Source organism: Aotus nancymaae, unplaced genomic scaffold (genome assembly GCF_030222135.1).
Source record: "Aotus nancymaae isolate 86718 unplaced genomic scaffold, 86718_ANA_hifiasm-v0.15.2.pri h1tg000029l, whole genome shotgun sequence".
Lineage (NCBI taxonomy): Eukaryota > Metazoa > Chordata > Mammalia > Primates > Aotidae > Aotus > Aotus nancymaae.
This window is the reverse complement of record NW_026988442.1, coordinates 32,054,283-32,071,819: the sequence shown is the minus strand read 5'-3', so window position 1 is coordinate 32,071,819 and position 17,537 is coordinate 32,054,283. Positions and strand designations below refer to the sequence as shown.

The window sequence follows — 17,537 nt, the reverse complement described above, 5'->3', positions numbered from 1 at the left end:
TACTTAACTATTTGTAAAGTTTAATTATTTGATATCTGACATGTATTGCTCAAGTGAAATAAGCCCATCTTATTTTTTGACAGTTCGTTCTCTCTTCTACTCCTTCTGACTTCCCTCTTACCCAATACTAACGAAGAAAATATTAATGTTAAAAACAATAAAACAGGATGACAATTTCATCCTTTTTTTATTAGAGTAACCTCAAATCAGATGACAAGGCAGTTCGCCAAACTTTGTATTAACACAGTTTGCTTTAAAATGTTACCCAAATAAATAAATAAACAAAAACGTTAAAATAAACTTATCACCAACAATAACTAAAAACAATTGATTCTTTTTTTTTTCCCAAGAAAGATCCTATCATGATTTATGGTGTAGGCAACATTCTCCCTCTCAGATAGGATTCCTTGAATTTCATGATCACATTTTTTTTCCTATTATTTGCGGTACTCATTTGAGGGTCACCTACAGTTAAATACTTACAAGTACGAGACATCTTTTAGAGATCTTGTGGCAAACATTATGAGAACTCTAAAGGGGAAACCTGTGACGGGAGCTTTTCATTTGCTAAAATAAATAACGGGGCAGTGTCATTGCATGCAGTCCATATTTTTTGACGGCCAGGAAGAGTCCTGGAGCCTACAAGAGATTTATGAGGAACAGATGAACAGTGTCTGACTTAAGGACACATCCTCAAAGATGCTGTGGAGTGGGTGAGCATGATTCTTACTGAGACACCCCAGATGGACTGTGTTGGGGGTTTTCAGGATTTTTTTTTCTACTTTTGTTTAATGAAATGGGAACAGATTTACGAAAATGCCATCGTGGATAGCATAAGAAGTTTTAAAAGCACTTTATTGTTTTTCTTTTTCTTCATAGGCTCAAGTTTTACGGATGATGTTTGAGGATTTACAGAAGCAGGGATGATCTTTTTTTTTTCCTATGACGAAATTGAGACTTACTTCAACCTGGGGAATCACTAAATTTTAGTTCACAGCCTTGGCCCCCATGTATCTATACTAGACTGTGAAAGTTTATTTATGTGAGTCTGTGCTGTTAAGCATTAAGTACTATGAGAAGCAACATAGCATAGTGTCTGAGAAGCTGGACTCTGATAGGCAGGCCCGGGTTTTAGTTTCCTGTCTAAAAGCTTGTTGTCATCTTAGTCAAGCTCCTTGAACTTTCCAAAACTTACTTTTCATATCTATTCAATTGGCCGATAATCATAGCCAGCTTATGAGCTGTCTCAGGGAGACATTGTGTATAAACAACCTGAATGTAGCCAGTGCTTGGTAAATGTTAGGTACAAGCTTAGTCCTTTTGGCTTAGTTGTTATGTGGGTCAAGAAATGGTAGCCATTAAGGCGATGACAGTTGTGATCAGTGTCATGTTCATCATTAGCACCATCATCATTTTTATCACATTCACCCACAAAGCACCGATACTATATAGAAAGGGCTTGGAAGTCTTTTCAGGAAAGGAAATCAGGAAAGAAAAGAGGAAATCAAGGAAGAATAAAAAAAGAGAAGTCATTGAAAACGTATGAGAAAATATGAAACAGACAACAAGAAAGTGGAGGAGATTTCAAAACATACAACCCAGGTTTTCTGCCCTCATTCTATAGAGTCTTCAGAATTGCGGAGTGTAAGAAATAGTCAAGTCTGAGAGATCCCTTTTGCTTCTTTCTTGTCTCACTGATCTGGAACCCAGGTTGCCAGCTGGCTCCCAAGCAGACAAAGCCCTCTTAAATTATTTTCTGGATGCTTGTTTTTCTCCTTCTTAATTAAAGACGTTTCTGGGCTCTGTTTGGTGCTGAGACCAGGTAGATGAATGCATAAATGCATGCATTAAATAAATGCTTGCTGTAACAAAATCGGGAGACTTCTTCTTTTTTTTTTCTGTTTACTAAAAGCTACAAGTGAAAAGGGACCCCTCAAGTAACTTTTAAAATGTAAGTGCTTTGGCATTTAGGGAGTGGGGGAAGGGGGAGAGAGAGAGAGAGAGAGGGAGAGAAGAAAAAATGGAACTTTATAGATTTTATATACTTCTCCTGTCATCCTGTAATTCAAATGAATTAATGGATACTTAATCTACAAATTCATAGATTCATGGGTCTCAATTTTCTCCTATGGAATCAGAATCTCTAGGCTGTAGGTCTGGAATCTGTAAATTTGTATTTTAGCAACTTCTCCAAGTGATGAGTATACCAAATAAAGGTTGAGAACCACTTCCCTATTCTGGATGCAAAAGCAGGACATCATTCCCATTTCCTCCATATTTGCAAAATTTAGGGGGTGAGTAAAGACTTTTCTTTTTTCTTTTCTTTTTTTTTTTTTGGAGACGGAATTTCGCTCTTGTTACCCAGGCTGGAGTGCAATGGCGCGATCTCGGCTCACTGCAACCTCCGCCTCCTGGGTTCAGGCAATTCTCCTGCCTCAGCCTCCTGAGTAGCTGGGATTACAGCCACGCGCCACCATGCCCAGCTAACTTTTTGTATTTTTAGCAGAGACGGGGTTTCACCATGTTGACCAGGATGGTCTCGATCTCTTGACCTCGTGATCCACCCGCCTCGGCCTTCCAAAGTGCTGGGATTACAGGCGTGAGGAGTAAAGACTTTTCTGAGTTTCCCACTGATATCCTGGGAAAGGAGGTTCCTTCAATTTCCAAAGTTAGTAGAAGTTTTAAAGAATGTCTCTGTCTTCTGGGGGTTTCCTGACAGGCCTTACTCACAGCTTCTTCCTTTGCCTTGCCCTGTCCTGGTATTGCAACGTTCTCACATCATTCTACCCCCTCCTCACAGCTTGTGCAACATCTTCCTTTACACATACACACACAGACAACACACACACAAAATTGATTTCTTTATATGCTTCTTTAAAACCATTCCTTTTTTTTCTTAGTTTTATTTTAAAACAAAAATTTATGTCACAGTAAACGAAAAACCTGTATAATTTGCCATACATTGATGGTAGTCAGACAATGAAAGGCTAAGATTATTGTTTCTTTTTTTTTTTTTGAGTCAGAGTTTCACTTTGTTGCCCAGGCTGGAGTGCAGTGGCACGATCTCGGCTCACTGCAGTCTCCACCTCCTGAGTTCAAGCAAGTCTCCTGGCTTAGCCTCCCAACTAGCAGGGATTACAGGAATGCACCACCACGCCTGGCTAATTTTTGTATTTTTAGTAGAGATGAGGTTTCGCCATGTTGGCCAGGCTGGTCTCGAACCCCTGACCTAAGGTGATCTGCCTGCCTTGGCTTCCCAGAGTGTTAGGATTACAGGTGTGAGCCACCGTGCCCAGCCCTAAGATTATTATTTCATTTCTTTACTAAATAACATTGCTTGCTAAAGTCTCTGAATCTGAGGTCTTCTCTTTCTGACAAACAAGGGTGAGAGGTGTTAAAAGTAGGCAATCACCAAAAAAAAGACTTTCTCTTGACTTGCCAGAGGCATGGAAATGGTATTGCAGAAGGGACATTACTTTCACTTGCAACTCAATGCTACTTAATCTACCATTCGTGGTAGGAAAATGTTTATTGGGATAACTCTGGCTTAAATAATGTTCAAGGATGGGCTTGCTTCCCTCATTAAAACTGCATAATTGGAGATGATGGTTCGAGTCAGTGGTCTCTAACCCTTCCCCCAGAGACATGCTTTTGGCTCCTTGGGTTTTCTCATTTTAACTCCTAAGAACCATATCACCATCATTCAGTCCTTCAAATAATATTTATTGAGCACCATCTACGTGCCAGGCCTTGTGGGCATGAGACACATCTACCTTCCAAAGTCATAAGCTCAGAGTCATGGTGATGATTTTAATAATTTACCATTTATTGGGCACTCACTGTATGCAAAGCACCATTTCAAATGCTTCACTGGTATTAACACTTGACTTCTCCCAACTACCCAGAGGGGGTTTTATTATCCACATTCTACCACTAAGGAAATAAAGGCATGGAGAGGATTATTAACTTGTTAATAGAATGACTAAAATGTATTGACCACTTACCATGCATGCACCATTTACCATTTTCTTCATTGCAAATACCACTGTGCTAAGTGTATTATCTGGCTTATCTCAATTAATCCTCATAAAAAACCCTATGAAATGAGTCCTTTTATTAGGTCTGTTTTGCTGATGAGAAAACAAACTCTGGGAGGCGAAAATGCCTAAGGTCACACCGAAATGAAATAATCGTTGGAGAGAAATGGAACCCACGCCTGTCTGTCAGACTCCAGGATCATCGCCTTGCACAGGGACTGAATTGTCTAATGGGGGTGGAGAAGTATGTGAAGAAGCCACTCCAGGGCTCCAGGAAATGCACTTGGAAAAGTGTGGCCTCTTTCCCTGTATGGTCAATTCTACAAGGTAGGCAGCTCCTACATTCTCCTAGCTACTCCTTTTCTTGGTTTCCACTTTGGCTCAGAGAACGATAGACTGACAATTTGCAGTAAGACCCTAACACATAACTGGAGGAGCAAAGTAGATGACAGAATTACAGAAGATATTCATGGCTAACCTAGTCCAATTTTTCCTGGACAGTTTTCAGTAGATGCATCTTTTTCACTCGCACCCTGCCTGCAACCTTTTGATCTGTCTCTGGACCGTGGCCACGGCTCCTCTGCCATCGATCTGGTCCAAGTTAGCATAGCCTTTGACTGTATTGATGTAGACACCTCTTGAGTGGTTGGCCTGCTTGCAACCTGGGTCTCTGAGAAATCGCAGGGCAGCCAGAGGACCCTGTCAAACCTAAGTCAGATCCTGACTCTGCCCTGGCACCCTCCAAGCCTCCCCACCTCGGTGCCAGCCCCAGCTCCTTACTTGCTTATCCTTACCCTCCCCACTCACCCTCCCTGTCTGCTCCTGCCACCCAGCTTCCCAGCTGCTCCTCCTGTTCCTCCGAGTAGCTCCAGTCCCAGCTTTTCAGCTCTGCCTGGCATTGTCTTCCTCCAGAGAGGTGCATTTTCTTGCAACCACTTCACTCCAGACCCGCTGTCAGTATCACTTCCGCAGTCAGGGACCTTTCCTGATCATCTTATCCAAAACAGCCACTTCCTGTCATGCTCTACCCCTTCAAACACCCTCTGCAAACACCACAGCCTGACACATGGACTGTCTGCTGGCTAGTCCCGGATCTGTCCTCCGCACTCAATGTAAGCTCCAGGAAGGCAGGCACTTTGTCATTCGGATGCAAGGCTCCAGTTCCAGCACCTCCTGCAGCACCTGGTACCCAGCCACAACCTCCCTCCCATCAACACACTTGTTCATAAGGTCCTAAGGCAGGCAGCAGAATCTCCCCCTTGCTGGCTCTCCGGGATCCCATATCTCTTTGTCCTAAGATACATCTGAACAGGCAGCCAGCCAGCTTCCCTTCTTCCTGCTCTCAGGCACTTATCTGAAGGTGACAATTAAAAAGTGAAGAAGGCGTTACCAGGAAACAGCCCGTAGCCTATTCCCATTAGCTTAACAACCCCTAAGCTTTGCCGCCTGGGGCCTGAGGGAATGAACGCAGGTTCCCTATGGGGGAGGGGCAGAGTTGCCAGGTCCTCGGGGGCTGGGAGCACCTGGAGAGCGCAGGCCAGGAAGGCACTTGGAGAAGCAGGGAGAGGCTGAACCTCAGGGTTAGAAATGAGGATCCTCCACCCTTTCCCCTCCATCCATGTTCCCAGCAAGCACTGTCTAGAGGATGAATGAACAATATTTACCGCACAAAGGGATGTCACTGCTCTTCAATTGAAGGCAGTGATGCCACAATAAACAAAATACAAGATTATGCCAAAAATCATCATCTTTTGGTCATTAATAGTTTCTAATTTGAAACATATTCTAAGAACAGCTAGGATTTGCAATTGGTCCGGAGGTCTGCTAAAAGTTTTAGACCTGTGAAAGAGATCCTTCTACTTGAAAGTAGTTAATTAGCATAGAAAGCAATACACGAATGAAAGTATCCATTCGTTTATTTACAGCTTCACTTATTCATTCATCAGGAAGTATTTGGCTAGTGCCTAATAGTTACCAAAGACTAACTCAGGTGCCTAGATTTCTCCCAGAATTCCTGCAGAAGAGAAAACACAATTAAGTGCAAGAATTAAAAACATTCGTGTGGAAGATCCCATGTAAATACCGGGCCTGCACCAAGAGTTTTAAATGCATCACATGATCTAATCATCACAAGTAAAATGTGAGGTGAGCAAAATCCTTATCCCCATCTGACAGATGAAAACATGAGGTGCAGTGAGGTGAGGAAACTGTGCCTCTGAGTGCACAGCTGGCTGCAGTTGGATCCCAGGTCTTCTTGGCTCTTAATGTTGCCTTTCCACAGCCTCGCCATAACCCATCGCAGCACGAATCCCTCTACGAAGCCTGGGAATGTGTCTTTATCTCCAGCTGCCACCTCTATCATCCTAAGCATCCCACTCACCATCACTACGGGCTGGATAAGTAGACCGAGAGAACAAACACGCCCAAGTCCATCATCACTTTTGAAATACACACAGGGCCTATCCATACTCTACTAATTACCGAATCAGATCACATCACCTCCCTGCTTGAACCCCTCCAGTGGAAACTCATCCCACCTACAATCCAATCTGGAGGCCATCTGTGACCTGCTCTTCTGCCCGCCTTTCCTGTCTCCCTTCTCACGCTCCCCCATCTTAACCTGCTCCAGCCACATGGGCCTCCTACATATTCCTCCAACAGGCCAGTCAACTCTGGCCTTAGGCCTTGGTGCTTCCTCCTTCCTCTGCCTGGACTGCTTCTCCCAGCTCTGTGCTTGGCTGGTCTCTCACTTTTCATTCAGGTCCGATCAAATCACCACTTTAGAAATATCATCCCTGACCACTCTATATAACATGGCAACCCTCCGTTGCTCTGTACTCCATGCAGCCTGACTTATTCTTATGAAATGCAGTTAGCACTGTTCAATATTGTATTATATATTTATTTCTTTGTTAGCTTTTAAGCTCACCTGCAAGAATATTAGCTGAGTGAGGGCAGGGGCTTCTCTGTTCTTGTCTACTGTTACTTCTGCAGCACCTAGACCGATACCTGGCACATATTAGATGCACAGTCCATATTTGTTGAACAAATGAATGCATGAATGCATGTATGCATGCATGAAAGAACAACCCATAAAGAGGCAACTTCAGATGACAGGAATTGGCCTGAGGATTCTATTTGGAGATGCCACTAAAGGCAGCATTCTCGGTCTAGGCTCTCAGTTTACCCCCATAGTTTTAGACATCACAATAGATGCAGGGGGAGCATCATAAGACTGAGGGTTCTTCCTTGGGTCTTTCCTGGCAGTTCACTATGAGTGATAGTGATAGATAAAGGATCATAATAAATTAAGTGCATGGGATTGGAAGCAGGAAGAGCTGAGTTTAAAACTCAGCTTGGCCACTGCACGACCTTGAATGAGTTACCGTGCAACTTACTCAGATTCTCATCAGTAAAACAGGGATTAGAGTCGAATGTTATAAGGAACGAGACTCAGCCCAAATGTGCCCTCCTCTGAGAGGTCTCCCCTGACCATCCACATCTCTGCTGGCCTAATTCCTGCTCTCGTAATTTTGCTTTTATAAAACTATTGTCATCATAAAGCTGTTTCCTCTACAGAAATTATCTTTTCCTTTATACGTTTATTGGTATATTCTCTAGCTTCCCCCAACTGGAGGGCAAGATCCCCAGGGATCATCCCCATCCTATTCACCTCCAGGTCCCAGGTAGTAGAACAGCGTCTAGCACATAGTAGGAACTCAAGAAATAACTGCTGTGTAAATGAATACATGTAAACATACAAAGCACATGGTATGTAAACAGCACTTGTTTAGTGGCAGATACAATTGTTACTGTTGTTACTGTTAGTGGTGGTGCTACAGATTCTATTTCTTGGGAAAGAAATATCTTTTTGAGCTGGTGCTGGGCTCCAAACAGCCCAGCGTGAGTCTGCCTCAGGAGAAGAGGCTAAAACGCTACTTAGCCATTGTGTTTCCAGGCTTACAAATCAAAATGCATCCATCTCTGTTTTTGTTTTTTTTTTAAAGCCCTGGATCCCTTGTTCTGTAATAATTGGTAAGTTATTGTTTCCCTGTTAATATAAATTTTCCATGGTCTGGTTATTCATGGTAAAGACGCACTATTCCCTCTTATCCCTGTGGCGCCCAACAGTTTCAATGCACTTTCTCAGCCCTCGTCTCATACAATCCTTTCAACACACCTGGAACATCAAAAGAACTAGAATTGTTCCTGATGTTATAGATTAGAAAGTGGAGGGCAGAGATTTCAGTAGCCTGCTCAAGTTTACATGGCCGAACGAGAATTAGACCTAGAGACTTGAACCTGAATCAGTCTGATTCCAAAAACTCACATTCTTATCCGGAGAGGAAGGTTTATCTCTAGAGCTTGCCCGAAGCAAGATAACTAGCATGGGGCAAGGCTGCGACCAGGACCCAAGTCACTTTCCCTTACTCCACTGTTCCATCCACAGTCTCAAATCTAATCCCAAGGGGGAAAACAAGAAGCGCTCAGCAATGTACCCAACTTTCTAATAAAGGAAAATAGCCAAAGGCTATTCTGATATAAAACGCATTTTCAGCTTTTCATTTTGGCGTTTCTTCTGTACCAAATGGTACCGTATGCATAGCATAGATTTGACTCTTCTCTACAGCATCATCTTGGCCCAGAAGCTATTCATATCTCTCTGGGGTATAAAAGAGAGGTTCCTAAATACATAAAAAATTCCAAGGATTTGATAAATTGAAATGATTTAAAGTAAGCCCTGTGCAGTTTATATAGAGATATTTATATGCCGCTGCTCTCACTTACACAAGTCATTTTTCCCCTATAGAAGACCTTGACCCTCTGTCTCATTTTTGTAACTCCCATGTCACCAGATTTCATGGATTTTTCATGATGCAGTAAAGCGTTACGGAAGTTTCTTTCGAATTCATTACAAACAGAATGGCTGCTGCCAACTCTGTTTTTATCTCATTCTGCCCTTTGTAACTATTTTCATTAAAAACAATAACTGTCTTCTACCCACCTTAATATCTAAACTATGTAATTTCCATAGAAATGGCTTAGATGTAGCTTTAAGAAGAAAGCTCAGGGTAATTTTAGAGTATTTATTCAGTTCTGAAAGCACTCAAGTAATTAAGACCAGTGATCTTAATTTTTGTACTAACAGAAACTGCAGAATGCTGACCACACCCTCCTTTTTTTAACCCACCTTAGTGTCTAGCAGCTTTGTGGAAACATGAGGCCTTTCCTTTAGCATAAATGGACACTACAGCTTTTCAATTAAATTAGTCTTTGGAGAGAGATGCAAAAGAGCTAAAAAGCTCCTTAAAAAATCTTCCCTGCTTCACCGCTTCTCATTTGCCAAGAAGAGATGTTTAGTTAAAACGCAATGCTGTTGCCTTCTTACCCTGCCGAAACAAAGTTCTCTCGATCTTGAACCCTGAGCTAGCTGTCTTATAAAGATTCTTGAGGTCTTTCGTTTGGTTTGCATGCCCACATTTGGCTTTCTGAAACAATTTTTTGAAAAGGGTTGTGCAGTATAGCGTCTTACATCTGTGTGTCTAGAGAGAGTTTCATTAGACTCTGCTTCAGGCTCGGGTACCAGGTAGGGGGATATTGAAATTGTTTTTTAAATGACACAGGTAGAAAGAGAACTCCCATTTAGATGAGCAGAATTCAAGACAAATGCTTTCAAATATGATCCAGGTATTCCTTCCCCCGTGTAATTTCTCTAAGCTCATTATCTCTAAAACTTTTGCATTGTACGTTTTCCTGTTGTTATGCGTAGCTAAATAATACTGATATATTAATAACAGGATTATCTTACTGTGCCTCCTGAATTTTAATTTCTAAAATTTTAAATAGTTTCAGGCATTACTTCAGCATCCCAGAATATTTGAGGGTACCCAGGGGATGTCTTTTTCTATGGGGGAAATGCAAAAAAAATGGAGGGAGGCAAGAACTGAGAATTCCAAATGGCCATTTTAATGACTTTCAAATGCTTCCGAATTATTTAATCATTTCATTCATGGAGTTTGCTTTGGAAACAAATATATCAGCAATTCCCACTTGCATCTCAGATTTCTCTTCTGTGTGTCTTTGTATGTACATAATGTCTTCGAACGGACCTCAGTCTGATACCCTCGGACAAAATAATTTCTTAGACAAAATGAGCAATATGAATACGGCCACACTGCTGGAGATGCTCCCTGTTCATGTGTAAGTTCAAGTAGAAACTATGTGTTTGCAGAGATGCCTTCTTATTAGTTTGCAGACCTAGACTGGCAGTGAACTGCTGGGCTCTGAAGTCTCTAATTTTTATTACGATGTTTTAAAAATCTGATGTATCTCGAAATCCACTTTAAATGTTATCTCTATACCTTCTTCTCCGAAAAAGTTTCCAAAACAAGTGAATGAAAGGTCAGTAGGAAGAAAAAAAAAAAGAAATTATAAATCCAGTTAAATAGCGTTACATGTTAGAGGCACATAAATAGATGGTGTTATTTTTCTTGCTGTAATATCCAGGTAAGCAAGCAAGCACTCTGCACTTTCTTATGTGGTTAGAATGACTAAACTCCTCCTGTAACTGAAGAGCTGCTTGCCAAAGATCACCCTAAGGAATGTAAGAATTTCTAAGTTTAAACAGAACTTGTAAAACGTAAAAAAAAAAAAATAAAACATACCAATTGTTACAAATCACTGAAAAAATGGAATATAAAAACCTATTCTAGGGTAAAGCAGACTCTATAAAGATAGAAGGATAAGCTCTCCCTGATTACAGACTACAGTAAAAGACAGTCTGTATTTATCACAACATTAGAAAATTAAAATACATTTCTCCCAAAGAAATAAAAATATAAAAGCGTTCTCAACTTGCGAAGCAATAAAATTATTTGTGTGCCAGGCTTCTTTTAATACCACTGTGATTTTTTTAATAAAAGTCGTTCAGTTTGATTGTAATTAAATATGTAATGAAAAGGCACTGCTTCAGGGAAGCGATGCAAGACACTCTCTAACTGTTAGTTTAATGTATTTCCAACTGACTTTGCATCAAACGAAAATGATACTCTGTGTATGCCTGGTCCTAATATAGAATTTGTGCGGCAATTTCTGTGTGTTTTTTAAAGGGGACATGGGTAGAAGAAGCAGGCATTGCTTTTGAAATAGTGGCTCAGTCTTCCCAGAACATGACATTTCCAAATAAAATGGACAGTATAAATACAGTGATGGAAAGGGAAGGTCGACTTTGGATATTTACCTCGTGTCAGCTAATTACAGGCACAGCACAAACATGACCAGGGCCTAGGTTTTCTTCTTGGTTGACTTCCTAAACTCAGCTGCAGTGATGAACAGAGAGGCATCATTTCAGTGGCTTTAAAAAATGCCAGGCTCAGTCTGTACCCCTTCCCCCACCCCCTAATCACCAAAACCTGCTCAATGGAGAGCACAATTCCCAAGGCCTTGGGAAGAGAAACAGATCAATCCAGGTATTATCCTTTGGAGAAATTCCATCAAATGAATGAGAAATCAGCTGGGATGAAATGAAAGCATAAACCTCCATTGAAGAATATGACAGAAGTCAAGCTGTTTCAGGAACAGACCTCCCGAAGATACTTGGGAGGTATTTGTTGGGAGGTATTGTTAAGCATTCCCAAAGGGTAGTAATAGAATGAGCAAGTGGGTGATAAGGAAATATAAAGTGAAAGGAAAAAATGTAGACTGTTTCTGAGGAATGTTTCTACCCTCCCCAAAAGTAACCTTCAACATCCAAACTCTCAAGCCTCAGAGAAGATTTTCATTGTCAAGAAGTTTCCCAGAGCCCCTGCTCCCTTACACAGTTTCCACTAGAACTCTCTGTCACTTGCAATCTGCTGATTAGGGTTAACATATTGTGTCCTGATATGGCAGATTAAAAATGAAATCAATAAATGCCTAAAACAAATGGGCTTTTGAGATGTCCTATTCAATCCGAGTCTTTAAGGGTGAGGTGAGAGGTGGAAGGAGGAAATCAGGATGGGGGTGGGAAAAGGACCACTTAAGCAATCAATTTCAGTCCAAAATGTTGTGTGGACCAAGTGATTTCAAGGTATCTATTCCTTTTTCAGAGACCTGCCTTAAGTAACAAGAATGGCCAGAAGCCAAAAGAGTTAGTGCTGCTGTGACCCTTTGGGGTTTATTGTGTGTATATGTGCGTGTGTGTGTGTGTTCATGTGTGTGTGTGTGTATTTTTCCATTCATTTGTTAAAATCATACTTTTGGACAAGTGAAGGAATCCATAGCACACGATATTTAAGTGTTCAAGATGTGAACTTGTCTTTCTGAAGGATATTTAAACAAAGTGAGAGAGCCAGGGTCCCAAATCTACCTGATTCCTAGTCTCTTGAATCCTGTCCCATTAGACAGCAAATTAAAGTTAAACTTCACCCTGAGCTATCTGCCCCCTCCCTCCATCCTGTTGGTTGAGATTTCTGAGACCTCACCCATTATTTCAGAGTCGCCACTATCATGAGGGGGAAAAGAGATCTCCGAGGTCATTTCTGCTCTGTTGCAGTGTTCAGAGCTGTCCCTGCTGACTATGTTTCCCATGTAAATAACCTGTGCTATTAAGGTGCAAATTGCAACTTTTAAGTAATGATTGCTAATAGTCTAATGTTTACTGCCACACAAGGACATTCATGAAAACAAAATCTGCATTATTCATCTCCATATTAAATAAACAAAATAAATTGAGGGAGCTGTTCTTTCTTGCAAGACTCTCCTCAGATCTGGATGATCGGAAAGACTCTGAGAGTCAGCAAGAAAGAAACATCTAATCGCTTTGGGTGGGCAGGGGCTGAATCTTATAACTTCCATACATATTATATATTCACAAGATGTGCTCACGAAAGATTTTGTATTCTATTGCAATTGGCTGTCATTAATATAAAAACAGTTCAGGATGGTGAAATAAAATACCTATTATACATGTGTGCGCACAGAGACTGAGATAGGCTGTAGAGAATCAAGAGTTAGATTTTAAGTCTACAATCTTACATTTTTAACCACTGTGCATCCTGCAAAATGCAAACAAATCAAAACCCCATTCTGTTTTATTTTACTTTCCTGCTATTTTCTGTATCTTCCCTGAAATGCATACAAGGGGAAAATGCTGGAACTGAATCCTGCAATATTTTCAGGTGATAGTGGATGCGTTTTAATGGTGAGTGAAATTTACATCCAAGAAAGCAAGCGTGCACACGCAGCACAAACCCCCAGGTACGGTAGGCTGCTTTCTCAACTTTTTGTTTCTTGTCCTAAGTAATAGTATGGTGGAATAGCGTAGCTTAAGAAAGCCAGGAAGAATGACATTTCAGAGGAAGATACTCTGATTTAGCTGTTTCCTTAAAGAGAATTGTCCCCTCACATCCCTTCCCCCTGAAGGGGGAGGACTATGATAAATAAAGACTAAAATTCCTCGTCGCTTACAATATAATTCTGTTTATTCTATTTAGATACATGCTTTAGTAGAAAGTTCTGTAACTGATTCCTTGAAACATGGAACTTAAAACTAATAATACAAAGGAATCAAATTGCCTGGAACAGTTCTTGGGAAAAAGAGTGCTCCGGGAGAGCCTCAGCTCTGATCCACTCATGGGCTTTTTCTATCTCCCTTTATTCATTAATCAAACTAGAAATCAAGCTTTCAACATCAGTCCTTGGGTGTAATTACTTACAGTTGTGCATTGTGTTTAATTTTAAGCAGTGATAAAAGTTAGTATGATCATAATCTTAGAACCCACCTTTTCCCCTTCCCTGGATGTTAACTAGCTATAGAACCCCATAGTGGCTAACTTTACTTGTGAACAACCACTTTAGCTGAAATAGAGTAGGGCATTGATGACCTCAGATGAACAGAAGAAACACTGCATGAAAATCTATCTCCTTTATTAATATGTGAGCAAATAAACAAGGTAAGAGTGCCCTCACTGTGTACGAAATGAATTATCCTTTTTCAGCTTAAAAAGGGTTTCCACTTCTTCTGGTGAAAATAATAAGAATCATACAAAACAAACATACAAAGACAGTAGGAATATAATGGGCCAGAAAACTGAAACTATAGTTGCAAGTTTCTAACACACACACACACACATACACACACACCCCAATAAACTAGCCAGCACCAACAGATACAGCTTAATGAAAAGAATCTAATTTAAATAATGTGATACAGCATTATGTTACGTACACCTGGATCCTTATCGATCGGAAGATAATTATAATCAAAGTCAAGCAATTCTGAGCAATGCACTTTTTGTAATGAGCTTACTAAAGGAGACATGTCCAGTCATTCTGGTAATTTAAATTACTGCCTAGTTGTTGATAGTCTTTACCGGAACAACAAGGAAAAAAAAAAAGAGTAATTTTCAGGGCAGTATCACTTCTTGCTGGACTGTAGCCCAGTGTTCTCTTTTGGAACAACAATAAGGACGTTATCTCTAATAATGTAGTTACACTTAAACTTATGTTGCCAGAACTAGATGCAGCAGGATCACTCTTCCTGGGTCTCAAAGGCCATTGCACACATCCACACGCTGTCAGATTGCAAAGCAGCCTAAGTTTTAGGAAATAAGTGAGTTAAATGCAGAAAGAGACAAAGGTAGGAAAGAGACATTGTTTTCGAAAAAAGTAACCGGAGTCGAAAAAAGAAAACTTCACTGATGAGGCAAGTTCCAAATATATACGTCACTAAAAATATTTTAATCATTTTGCTTTTAGGGAAACAATCGGAAAATATGAATCCACACTGTATCAATATTTCCGCATGCCACTCTAACCAACTTACAAATAGTTAGGGAGCAATTCCGTGCTCAGAAGGAATAATAATTGTGGATATTTCAAAACACCTATATTGCCATTTGGGCTCGAATCAGGCGAGGAAGGAGGATGAGCTTGGTGGTTTGGCACATTCAGATGAGGGACCCACTCTCTTCAGATTTCTAACTAACTTTGGATTTGTTCTAAGGGTGACTTTACAAAGTTTATGAAAGTGTTCCACCAAACTTCTCCCTATGTTTTGCTAGAGTTGGAACAGAATGAAATTCGGAGGTGGGTCTGCAGAAGAGCAGCCTTACCTAATGCTGCCTAAATCAAGAGGGCAAAGAGAGAGAAGAAAGAAACAATTAAACAAGCTTTTTGCAAAAGCCCTGATTCAACCAAAGGACACAAAGAAATAAAAACGTCCACATTAAAAGCCAAACAAGATAATAATTGTGCATGTCTGGCTCTGAATATAGAGGGCAAGGTTTGCGTCACTGGCACTCTGAGTTACCATGGTGAGTGATTTATTGATATATATCAAGAATGAATAGATCAAAGGCAGCAAGATGACAGGTGATCAATCAAATGTCAAATCAAAACTAGCAATCAAGTGGAAAGCTGATTTTTCAGTGGGTGGGTCTGGCAGAAGAAAAATGAACTTTCATATTACACTTCCGAGAAACAAAACCCCAGCATACTATTAAAAAAGCAATTAAGCAATCCAAAAGAAAAAAAAAAAAAAAAAACCCTTAGAAGGTCTATTGTACTGATCCATTAACCTGTTCCTATCTTTTTTTGTGGAGGAATAAGTAAGGGTTCAGATGGGATAGTTCTTATGGTACAAAGCATTTCACAAAGTTTGCAACTCTCTGGGCAAAGAAAATCCAGAGCTGTTTAAATTTCTGTGGGGCATTTACCACCCTCCCCACTTTATTAAGAGTAGAGAAACTGTTAATTAGATTCCCCAATATGGATCCTTTTAGACAACATAGGCAAAGAGTCACCCATTTCCTGGGGCATTTTGTCCACCTTGGTGATCAACGCTAAACTATTGCTCGCCCCAAAGCCTGCGTGCAGCCCGGGTGTTGGGTATGCCTCACACTTCTGCGCCCCAAGCCCCGGTGAGAGGAGACGCTGTCCCTGGAGGCCAGAAGCCACTGGCACTGACCACGCTGAGGGATGCAGAGGTGGAGGGGCTGTCTCGGTACTCCGCACCCCAAATCCTCAACCCGACTTTGGCCCGAGAGGCAAGAAATAGACTGGGAGAAAGTTAGGGGTGGGGTAGAGGGTGGAGGAAAAAAAGTTTAAGGAGGAAAGGCTTGGTGGTATAGCTCCCCTCAACCCAACCGGAGCTTGGAAGGGGAGGTTTTGGGAGACCAGAGAAGGCGCGAGAGAGGACGGGTTACTAGAGGGGCACCAGGCGCAAACTCCCCCGAAAGCTTAAATGGGTGGTGCCCCCGGGCACCCAGGGGCAAAGAGGGCGGGCGAGGAGCGCGGCGCGCAGGGCAGCCCGGGCTGGGCAGCCCCGAAGCGGAGCCGTTTCTCTTACCTGCCGCCCGCTTGGGTGCCTGCTGTTTTCTCCTCGGCATCCTCTACTTCGCTCCAGTCCCACTTCTGGCGCCCCAGCCCCGAGCCGCGCGCCGGGGCCCGCGGTCTCTCTGGCCTCTCTGGGTCTCCTCCGCCTCTTGCCCGGTGGCTCCTAGGACGTCACTCGGCCTCTGTCCCCCTGACGATCCCCCCTGCAACTCCTCCAGCACGGGCCAGAGACCCCCCTCTCTGGGCGGCAGACACGGGTGGCTTGTGCTGGCTGCTTTGAAGTAGAGGTTGGTTCTGCCTTGTTTGTTTGTTTGTTTTGGATTTTTTTTTTTCCTCTCTCTCTCTCTTTTTGTTTTTGCTTTTGGATTTTTTTTTGTTTTTGCGGTTTTTTTTTTGGTGACTGTTGAGACACTTGATTTCTTTATTAAACATCCAAGACCGGGTTCGGATGGAAGGGACGAGGGGCGCACACGCGCCTCACGCACACTCGCGCGTAAAGATAAGGAAAAAAAAGGCAATCCTGGGAAGGTAGTGGGTTTCTTCTTCTTTTTCTTCTTCTTCCTTCTCTTTCCCTCCTCCTCCTCCTCCTCCTCCACCTCCTCCTCCACCTCCTCCTTCTTCTCTTCCTCCTCCTCCTCCTCCTCGCTGATCTCTATGGCGGATTCGTGCCGGGGGGAGAGCGATCACTCACTGTAGGTTTGTGGCTGCTGTCAGATCCCCGTCTGTGAGTGATATGCGAGAGGACAGGAGCGGGTTTTGGAAAGACAGAAAATCTGGAATCCACTCACTCACACACACACACACACAGACACACACACAGACACACACTCACACACGCACTCACACGCACACGCACCCCCGCTTCCTCGCACACACACTCACACCCCCCACATAGGCACACACACACAAACACACACACACACCCTCGCACACACAAGACAGGGCGAGGCGATGCCAGCAAACATCGATCCCGCTGAACAAACTGAACATTAACAAACTCCTCCTCCTCCTCCTCTCCCCGCGACCTGATGACAGGGAGAAATTTACTCCCCAGCCGCAGAGCGCCAGGCAGCGGGAGCCTATTAAAGGGACAGCGTCCCGCCGGGGAGAGGGGCTGGGGGCGGGGGCCCGGGCGCGCCGGCCCAGGCCCCTCCGTGCGCCCTGGCTCCGCCGGGGCGAGGGCGT

General features: G+C 42.4%; 1 protein-coding gene across 3 annotated transcripts in view; it reads right to left on the bottom strand.

Moving 5' to 3' along the window:
• Positions 1–16,944, bottom strand: part of TSHZ2 (teashirt zinc finger homeobox 2) — a 507,062-nt gene extending 490,118 nt beyond the window's left edge. For all 3 annotated transcript variants that reach the window (XM_012467469.3, XM_012467470.3, XM_064382536.1), the window contains exon 1: positions 16,366–16,944. In XM_012467469.3, the coding sequence (XP_012322892.2) occupies positions 16,366–16,405 (40 nt within the window). In that variant the 5' untranslated portion in view covers positions 16,406–16,944. The remainder of the gene's footprint in view (positions 1–16,365) is intronic.
• Positions 16,945–17,537: the final 593 nt, after the last annotated feature.